At 38.0% G+C, this 10,748-nt stretch overlaps 1 protein-coding gene across 1 annotated transcript; it reads right to left on the bottom strand.

Moving 5' to 3' along the window:
- Window positions 1-538: 538 nt before the first annotated feature.
- LOC149089100 (cuticle protein 14-like) lies at window positions 539-8,743 on the bottom strand. Its single transcript, XM_089237239.1, has 3 exons — window positions 8,637-8,743; window positions 5,540-5,647; window positions 539-1,077 (listed from the first exon to the last, which is right to left on the bottom strand). Exons 1-3 carry the CDS (start codon window positions 8,640-8,642, stop codon window positions 688-690), a joined length of 504 nt encoding a protein of 167 aa, XP_089093365.1. The 5' UTR covers window positions 8,643-8,743; the 3' UTR covers window positions 539-687.
- Between the last annotated feature and the right edge of the window lie 2,005 nt (window positions 8,744-10,748).

Here is a 10,748-nt window from a genome sequence, read left to right on the forward strand (position 1 = left end):
CCGTACGAGTAACCAAGTGAGTGCCGAGTAACCGATTGAGTGGATGATTAGCAATATTAATGGCCGAGTGAGTGGTTGAGTTACAGAGTGAGCGAGAAAATGGGTGAGTTACAGAGTGAGTGAGTAAATGGGTGAGTTACAGGGTGAATAAGTAAGTGAGTGACCATATGAGTGACTCACTGACTCACCTGATCACCTACTCGATCATTTGCTCACATGCTTCCTCACTTGCTCATTCATCCACGCACTTGCTCCATCACACCAAGTCCTTCACTTACTCATTTACTAACTCGCTACCACACTAGGACCACGTCCTCTGTCAGCTTATATCGCGTACGCGACAGATCATGGTCGTGCTTGCTCCGTTCTGTTCTGCTCTGTTCTCTGCGGGGAGACCTTTTTCAAATTGGTCACCGACTCGCATTTGCGAAGAAGTGCCTCTACCACAAAAAAAAGGAAACTTGAAATTCCTTGGTATACATATTAATCACATATAAAAAAATAGATATTTATACCAAAAAACAAATCAAAAACCGAGTTCTTCGGTAACAAAAATCGGCATTTATTCAGCACAAATAAATCAACAAACACGTTAATGATAATATTAGATATGAGATCGGGGATATGTTGCTTTTTACGTTATGCTGTAAAGACAGTAATGTAACAATCGAACAAACATCTTTTTTTTTAGTGAGCTACGGGGATTCCATAGATAGGGAAATGGTGTGCAGCGTACGGTGCAAAGCGCAGGACTGGAACTGGAGCGTAGTGAGCGTAACGGTGGTAGACCGGCGCTGCGGCGAAAGTGAAATGACGGGCCGGTGCAGCGACGAGGACTGCCGCCTTGTTGATGGTTGTCGAAGCCGGGTCCTTAGGTTCGACCCCTGGTTCGTTGGTCTTGATATCGGCCCGGAAACCGGCGGCATCGGCGACGTAATTGACGATCCTCTGGCGTCCGTCGATGTCCCTCAAACCGTAGGAGCCGAACTTGTTGCCGAAGACATCACCGGTTTCACGACGGAAGGTGCCACCGGTTGCGTGGGATTCGTCGTATCCGAAGTTGTAATTGCCGAGATTCTGGATGTAAGAAAAGAAAAATGCTAATTTTGCACATTTTTTTAAAATACGGGATGTCTCAGAATATTTCGTCAATAGTTTAAAAATTCATAAAAATTGAGGGAATCGGGATATTTTGAATGTGGGTGGCATTGGTATTCTGACCACGTTTTACGTTGAGAAAGAACGTAGTTGTTATTCACTTTGATAACGGCACCCATGAGCGCCGAAGTTGGTGTTCTGTAAATAGTTATTTGTCCTCATCACGCGTTATGTTAATATTTTTGGTCTCCCATTTCAATGTGATCTACGAAAAAATTGTTCTCATGAAGAGTTTTTTTTTTTTTTTTGGTGCAGAAAACAAATTTATTTCACATTTTTGTCGATAGAGGGCACTGGAAACCAGTTCGGTAACAATGATCGGACCTGATCCTTTCTTTAATCTCTTCTGCGTCCAAAACGTTCGTCAAGCTTCAGCCTGCGATTCGTGTCTGAGGTAAAACAACTTTATCAATACAACAGTGCAGTACTTTGCTATCAATGTCAACATCGCAATGGGAACCTTAACCTTACGCAGAAACACGAAAATTCAGAAATACACTGTTAATCGTACACACTGCTTTTTTTAGAACTTTGATTTGCATATTTTCCAGTGATTTGTTTTCGTTCATTGCCCTCTGTTGATTAAAAATTTAAGTAATTTTTTCTCTACTAATAAGAACTCCTTCTTCGTGAGAATAACTTTTTTTAGAAATCCCGTTCAAATATACGATTTCGGTTAATTTTTATAAATTTTCAAGTTATTTATTAATTTATGGGACACCCTGTATAAATTAGACATTTGCTATAATAAATTATTAGGCTAAAAATTATTATAATAAATGCAATGAAAAAATGGTGAGTATTCACTTCAGAAACTAAATAAGCTTACCCTATCGCTATGCATCTGAGATATGAGGCATATTGGAAATTAAATTGTACCAACAGTTTATAATGATTCCAGAAGTGTTCGTCATTTTTAATTATTCTAGATACCCTAAAAGCATTTTGATTGATTCCAAATATCCTCAACATTCACACCGATTCTAAGAATCCTAAACATTTAGGCTGATTCCAGAAACCTTTAAGATTGATTCCAGGAACCTTTAAGATTGATTCCAGGAACCGTCAACGCATTAGATTGATTTAAGAGAAAACCTCAACAATCTAACTTGATTCCAGAAGTCTTCAACATTTTAAACTATTCCAGAACCCCTAAACATTTTGATTGATTCCAAAAAAATATCCTCAACATTTAGAACTTGACAAGAAAGTTGACACAACTACAATAAAAAAGAATTTATCAAAGGCAAACTAAATTGCCAATTACAGCCAAAAAAATTGTCAAATTCAAGCAAAGTTGCCAATTACAGCATATAAAATTGTTAAACGCCAGTAAAGTTGCCAATTGCAGCCAAACAAACTGGCAAAGGCAAGCGAAATTGCCAATTATAGACAAAAAAACATTGTCAAATTCAGGTAAATTGTCATCTATCGTTAAAATTGCTAGAAAATCGCCAAAGGCGCGAAATAGAAGGCTACTGCAAACCATAATGGGCAAAAAACTCGTGAAAAAACGTACATATTTGATAAATATCTGAAATAAATACAAATACAACGCCACAACAGGCAAATTGCCCACCGAGGTGGCTGACTTAAGAACATACATGTGTAGGACTACAATTAATCACGATAGAGAATTAAAATAAACTTGTAAGTCATGAAAGTAATCTAAGTTCTTGATTTCAAAAATTCAAAAAATAATCCTTGTTGTAATTAAGACAGGAAAACGGGACATTTTATAAATAGTAGGGACGAAATTATCGTCCCTACGTACGGAACGTCCCGTAAAATATAGGTCATATAATCACCAATATACGTAGAAGTTTCTGGCCCGCCAGTCGCAGAAATACTGTAACGCGTCTAATAGATTGTGCGCGCACCCCTCAACCCTGACTAAGACCGTTTTCTGAGGACGATGACATCTGCTCTGCCTTTATATTATGTATTTACACCAAATCCGATCTTATATTTGGTGTGATCTATTTTTCGAAATATTTCCATAAATTAACTTTCCTTGTTTTCATTCATAACACCCATAATTAACCCCCTCAATGTATCCTTGATCACCAAAAAACGTACCGTTAGTTCGCGAAAGAGTCACACTATCACACGGGAAAATAGTTTCCGCCGGTGCGAAAGAAAAAGAACTGCCATAGTGTGTCAAGTTCAACGATTGTCACATATTTTATGCAGCGTAATGTTATTGGGGAGAAATAGCTGGGCTACAAATTCTGTTTAGAAGCCGAATGTTTACTGGCATGTTATATTGCTATACGCATCGAATCACAGGTTAAAGAAGGGGACCACCACCACCACCTTGTCCCCTCATCACTGATGACAAATAAAAACAAGTATTAAAAAAAACACGCGTAAATATCCCGTCACCGTGACGTTTCAAAACGAGAAATAACTCATAAGCGAGTAACTCTATCAAAAGATTTTTTGACGTCGAAGAAAAAAAAAACCCCACACACACACTACTCATGCCCATACAGCAGTCATGCGTGCATTACTAAGTGGAATGATTTACAAGGTATTTTAGGCAAGAGATTCAAAAAAAACGATTCCGTGAGAACAGTGGTGTAACGAACGCCGTTTGCGACACTTGACTTATGCACAGGTGCGTAGTTGTAGCAGCAGCAGCAACATCTACGTAAAATAAAACAGGCTTAATGCACACACACACACACACACACCTGGAAGAGAAATGGAAGTTGAAAGGACTGGTAACGAGACTAGAAGAAAAAAAAAACCAATTACCATCCGAATTGAAAGGATGTCCGTTCTGGGAGAGGAAAGAGAAGACTCCAAAATGTATTCACCCATAATGACCGCGGTCACGGTAGCGTCACTGCACTTGACTGAACTTGCAGAGAGAGAGGTCTTGGAGTTTGTTTTAAACGTCCCCAAGGAAATACCAGATGCTACTACGCTACGCCGACGAGCTCAGAATGAGTTATTATCGATTCCCCCACACACACACCTATAATTATCGTTCCCAAAGAGGACTCGCCCTCTTCTGAATCAAGATTCAAGACCACTGTCTCAGCTCTTGCAATTAATGTGAGAGGAGGACGATGAGAAAATATCATTAAACGTTCTAACATTTACCACACGAAGAACTCTCCGGTGGGTAGCCAATTAATGTCACTCATGTACGTAATGAACAACGAGCAGTCGGACTCGGTTATAACGACCTCGGTTGTGGCGACAACTCGGTTATAACGTCAATAATTGGGGGTCCGGGCTGATCCCAACAGAGCAGTGTTTCCTCAACTTTTCTGAATCCTAAAATTTCTGAAACAATTCTGCTTTCCTTTTGTGTCCCGTATTACGGGACATTCCTGTAATTTTTTGGTTGCTCCGAATTTAATTTTTATACATTTGTCCTGTTTTTTCAACGGTGCTTATTCGAATTTGCAATTTTATTAAAGTCGTGAATACACACACACACATACAGTATATTTATAATATAAATTATATATGTAATGATAATTATATGGCAAAAAATTGCGGTATAATATTTGTTAGGTTCAACGTTTTTCCTACAGTGTTTCAGCACTTTTAATAAAAAAATTGGTAACTTTGCCTACTTCCGGCAACGTTTTTGATGAAAATTGGTTGTAACCCGTATTTCACCCCATTTACAAAAAATCACATTTTACCGTATTTTCATAAAAAATTGGTTTTTTTTTTTTTGGCAAAACTCATATCCCGTATTTACGATCGCGATTTCCCGCATTTTCCACCATGATGTATGGTGAACGGACCATAGGTTGAGAAACGCTGCCATAGAGAATGATGTCAATGAACCTTGCTTATAACATCGATAAAAATACCTCGAAATCGGTTATAACGACACATTTTTCGTCCTTCTATGGAGTTTTTGACACCTAACGATGGAAAATGAAAGGATTTTTAAAAAGGTCTGGAGCTCCGACGTACTCCTAAACCATGACCCGTATACGGGACATTACTATATTTTCTCATTAATTCCGCCCTTTTCGACTTTTTCCATTACAAAAATGTCCCGTTTTCTTGTTAATAATTCAGTATCAGTTATGCGTTAGCCAATATTTGGCGATTGCTATATTTTTGACAAGAATTTGGGATATCTCGTATTAATGGCCCCAATTTACCGTTTTCTCTCTGTGGAATATAGTCACCCTAATCATAATGAAATAACAGCTTCTTGCACAGCGTTTGATTTCGTCTGATTAAATTTTTCGTCAAAATGGTCTCGGAAATGGTAATTTCGATCGCAACCACACCTCGGTTATAACGATAAAAATTCCCGGAATCTTGCGATGTCGTTATTTGACTGTATTGTCGAATTTGACTGTATTGATGTGCATGTCTAGTAAAAGCGTATGGTACTTACGTCTTGTGACCTGTACTGGTTGCTGACACCCGTGCTCACGACTGGAGCGTGGAGAACTGCCACTGCCGTAGCATGAGCTGCCGCTACTAGGGCACAGAGCACTAAAACCTGTAAATAAAAAAATTGCGTCGATCAGAGTCGTTTCGCGTTGAATTTTCTGAATACTATTCAGAGTGCTCGATATTATATATACAGGGTGTCCCATAAATTCGTGTATAGATTAAAAATTCCTAAAAAATTGAACTGAATTCCTGGAAATATACAAATCAGAGTCCTATAAAATGCAGGATGTACGATAAAAGAATGTTAAGTTATTTTACCTCAGCCACGAATCTCCGGCTGAAGCTTTACGAATGTTTCGGATGCAGAAGAGGGCTTAAAGAAAGGTTCAGGTCCAGAATTCTGTGATTCAATATCCCGCAATGTCCTCTATCGACTAAAATGTGAATTAATTTTTTCATGTACCCCTTTTTAGGAATAACTTTATAGCGCGCACCGCTTTCAAATATACGAATTCCTTCAAATTTTTTGAATTTTTAAATTATTTCCGAGTTTTATGGGACACCCTGTACTACAACTAAGTAAATGTGGTCTTTTTCGAGTTACGAGCACCGGTTAGGCTCATTATCAGAAGAGCACCACGTATGATCAAATTAATAATATGACATGAAATGAATAATGTAAATCTCTGAACGTGACTTGAATTCGGCAGCAACTCATGAGTCTACAAAAACGAAGCAGTCTGCAAACTTCGATTACGATACTTACATAATATGAAAATTCGGTCATTCGCCATTTTACTTCAAAATATGAAATACAGATGGCACTATCAGTATAACACGAAACAAGCATAACACTGACAACATAAATATGTTAGGGCCATGCACACTTTGAACACATGTTCCGGAATGAACTATTTTCGTTAGAAATTCCCCAAGGAGAATGTTTACTATTCACATATATGAGAATGTTTGTGCATATACGAGTATGGTTAATGGGTTGAGTAGTCAGGGCCTGATTTCTGCATGGGCAATAGGGGCACTTACTCAAGGCCCCATGTTTCAGAGAGCCCTCAAATTTATTAAAATGTATTTTTTTTTTTTTTTTACTTAATCAAAAAAATGTCCTCAAAATCACATTTTTACTCTTTTTAAAGTGACCACCATCAGCAAATGTTATCAAATATCAACTCCCGCAAAATCAAGTGGCTTTTATTTTCTGCTCCTCTCTGAATTTGAAGGCCAAGGTTTGATTGGCTGATGTGTTAAAGTAATCGATCACAAGTGAAGTTTAATGGTCTTCATACTCAGAGTGGCAATACTCTATCTGAGCAACATGTGTTCGGAATAGACAAGCAAATCTCTGGAAACAATGCTTCATAGTGAATAACTGCAAAATGCGTCCGCAAACTTAGCTCATGTTGTTCCTTTGTATAAGTCATAAAAAGACTTCACGCAACACATGCTTGCGTACTGATAGTTTCAAACTGCATAAAAAAAATTGGCACTGGAATTGTGAGGTGAAAAGAAAATTATGAATATCTTCGAGTAAAGAAAACACGAAAGAGCAAAGATCTAGAAAAAAATACTAAAATGCAATTAACTACTCGAGAATAATATATATGCAGTCAAATCCCGTTTTAACGAATACCGTTATAGCGAAAAACATCGTTTTAACAAACACTTTTCAAATCCCCGAAAATAAGTTTACATTGTGACAAAAAAAAACCTGGAATTCCTTTATAACGAAATGATTTCTCGGTCTCTTGGAGGTCGTTATAACGGGATTGGACTGTATTTTAATGTGTCACTGTGTTTTGTGAGGTTCCTCAATTTCACATCTTTCTCACCGTAAAATGATTTATGAAACAGTATAGCAAGAAATCAATAAGCTATCTGGATATTGTGCCGAGGTGAGCTTGAGAAAAATGTGTCGTTCTCTGCACCGGGAATCGAACCCAGGACTTCTTGCATACCGGGCACTGATTAATTTCCCGGTGGAAGGAACAATACTTTTTCCCCGAAGTTTTCATTTCGGGTTCTATATAGCCTATTGATTTCATGTATCTTGGCTGAGCAAACAAATCATCATCCATTTCTGGTAGCAAGAAAGTTTGCATGTTTTATCAGCATGAAATCCTTAAATCTACATGAGCATTCTGCATATCGATAAAATGTTTATGTATTTGATCTTGTAGATGCTCTTACAGATGAACTAAAAATTTTTCATCCTTAGTTCAGGCTGGTGACACATAATTTTACAAATGCTAAATAAGGCTAAAAGTTGAGAAGAGACATTTCTCTACAAATGGTTGAGACGCAGCGTTTAATCAACATCATTCATATCAAACTTTTTTGGAGAAGGATCCTTCTCCTTTTATCAAAAAAGATAAAGTCGCACAAATCTTGTTCGAGGAAATAGTGTCATCTTTAGCTTCATTGTCTATTGAAACTGAGACAACTCAAAAATTTTCTTCGATGTTATGAAGGCTTTCGGTAGTACAGTCGAACCCCGTTATAACGAACTCCGAGAGACCGGATAAATCGCTTCGTTATAACGAAATTTCGTTATAAAGGAATTCCCGATTTTTCCATTGTTCCAATTTAAAGTTATCTGGGGGATCAGGAAAGTGTTCGTTAAAACGAGATTTTCGCTATAACGGTATTCGTTAAAACGGGATTTTCGCTATAACGGTATTCGTTAAAACGGGATTCGACTGTATAAGAACGCAAAAAAAAATTGCAAGATATTTAATGAAGAATTTGTATTAAATCTCTCTCTCCCTCAATTATTATTATCATGCCGCAAATATTTTTTTTAAATATATAAATTTCCTAAATTGGCAATTCTCACAAAAAAATTAACATTTGAAGAATTTTAGGTTTAAATAAGTTATTTATAAACTAAGAAATATTTAAACAAAATTTCAAATAAAAATTACATTTAATTTTAAAAAAAATTAATTTTTTGAATTTCATTTCACAATTAATGCAAAATAATTCACAACTGAATGAATTTTTCAAAATTTACAGGAAAATTGCCAAAATTTCATTTCCTAGATGCCCCAGAGTAATATAGATACACACAACGGACCTACCTTCATATTACTGGCTGGCTAATGAGAGCTGGAATGTGTTAACCGACTAAAGGATGGAAAACCTCTAACAGTGAACTCTAGTGGAATCTTCTAAATTTATATGGTCTTTAAGAACCGTAGGTTATGTTGTCATTTGTAACCCACAAGGTCATCAACTTACAAGAAAAAAATAAATAATAATAATACATAAATAATTAAAAATAATCGCTTTTTACTTTTCTATAGTCATCCACGCAATCCGTTGACCTTAGTCATAATCAAAAAATAATAATAACAACAACATAACGCATTATCAATAAATTAACGGATTCCCGTAGGTACAAAACGGGTGGAGTCGATCACAAGGCCGTCTTTAGTCGTCATCTAGGCCTTCTAGATTGTTTGGTGTGATTCGAGGAAAAGAAAGGACTCCAATTAACTTACCGTATATTATACGCATCGATTTAGACTGACGCAATCACAAAAGCGACAGTGGCGATTGGCTTGAGGCCCTTTGTGACCAAGAAAAAACACCTTTTGGGAAGCGGCCCAGTCAGGTGCGGTGTCCGGCCTGCCCTCTTCTTCGGCCGTGTCATCTATAATGCGTCGGAATGAGAGAGAGAGGGCGTCCATTGATTGATGGCCGTGCAGTGTTGAGATTGATTAATTGAATCAGGATTTTGATTGTAATTCAATACTACATGGGGAACTTGTTTGGATAATTTTTTTTTAATCTTGTTACGGGCCTCGGGTCATATAATAACGCTAACTATCGAGTTATGCCGGGAATGTGATGGCCAGAAGTAATGTATAAAGAGATGGACGAGATGGCCATGGGGTGGGAAATGATAACTTTAACCGCAAACATCCGTTCGTGTTAGAACCGAAACTGTGACACACGTGGTAAGAGATTAATCATTCCCGTTTCGGTTCTGCGACACCATTGATGGAGGGTGGGGGGAACCTTGTCACTGTCAAGGAGATTTTGATTCATGGATGGTGATGATGGTGTCCATTTTAAAAGACCAATTATGTAAAACTGTATGACCACCCTGAACACATTAATGACAACCGTATATGAATATGTATAGGCTTTTTTGCTGACACATGTAGATCGAACAGTGTTATAGCTTCGTACGTGTTCCAGTGCAAATACATCATTTTAAGCAGCTCTTTACAGTAAGCTTAACGGAACCCTTGAAATAATATTTTAGTTTTAGAGAATTCCCCAAAAATTTTAAAGAACTTCATTAGAACACCACAGAATTCCAACCGTTTATATATACTAATGATACTCCTTACCAAACCTGAAAATGCGAAGGGAGGGGTGAACGTACTCCTTGAAATGCGTAGAAAGTACGCACCTTTTAATCGTCTTCGAGACGTTGTTGAAACCTACGGACAAAAACCTAAAATACGTGCGTGACCGTTAAAGTGTGCGAGGAGCTTGCGTTGCCCTGGATGGAAGCGTGCGTGAACCGATAAAATACCTAGAAGGCGTGCGTAACCCTTGAAATGCACACGGAGCGTAGGAACCTTAGAAATGAGGTGGAAACGCGTGTGAACCGACGAAGTACCTAGAAGGCGTGCGTGAACCTTAAACTGAGTGAGGAACTTGCGTAGTCCTAGTTGGCTTGTGTGAGGCAATAAAAAACCTAGGCGTGAGTAACCCTTGAAGTCACAACGCAGTGTAGTAGCTATAGAAATGTGTTGGAAGCGTGTGTGAACCACCAAAATACCTAGAAGGCGTGGGTAACCCTCAAAATGCGTGAGGAGCTCGCCTAGCTCTGGCTAAAAGCATGTGTGAAGCGATAAAAAAAACCTAGAAGGCGTGCGTGACCCTTCAAATATGTACTGAGTCTTGGAAATGAGTTGGAAACTTGTGTGAACCGTCAAAAAACTCAAAAGGCGTGCGTGAAACGTGCATGGAGAGTAGTAGGCTTAGAAATGCCACATTAGTGTAGTGCGTTTCGGCTTTAAATGCTTGAGCAAGTGAGTTATCAAATAAGTTGTTAAATGACTACCAAAACAGCTAGTTATGGCGAGCAAGTGTTGAAATGAGTGATGAATAAGCTAGGGAATGACTGAATGAGTGACCGTATAAAAAGTGACTCACTCTCACTTGCTCATCAA

This window comes from Pholcus phalangioides, unplaced genomic scaffold (assembly GCF_987345545.1).
Source record: "Pholcus phalangioides strain wild (caught in Gottingen) unplaced genomic scaffold, Ppha-v1.0 ptg000002l_1, whole genome shotgun sequence".
Lineage (NCBI taxonomy): Eukaryota > Metazoa > Arthropoda > Arachnida > Araneae > Pholcidae > Pholcus > Pholcus phalangioides.

What these genes read in the sequence shown, in the direction of transcription:
- LOC149089100 (XM_089237239.1), bottom strand. An exon ending in ACCAGTACAGGTCACAAGAC is followed by an intron (nt 1,078 to 5,539) that starts GTAAGTACCATA and finishes TCTTACATCCAG; the next exon opens with AATCTCGGCAATTACAACTT.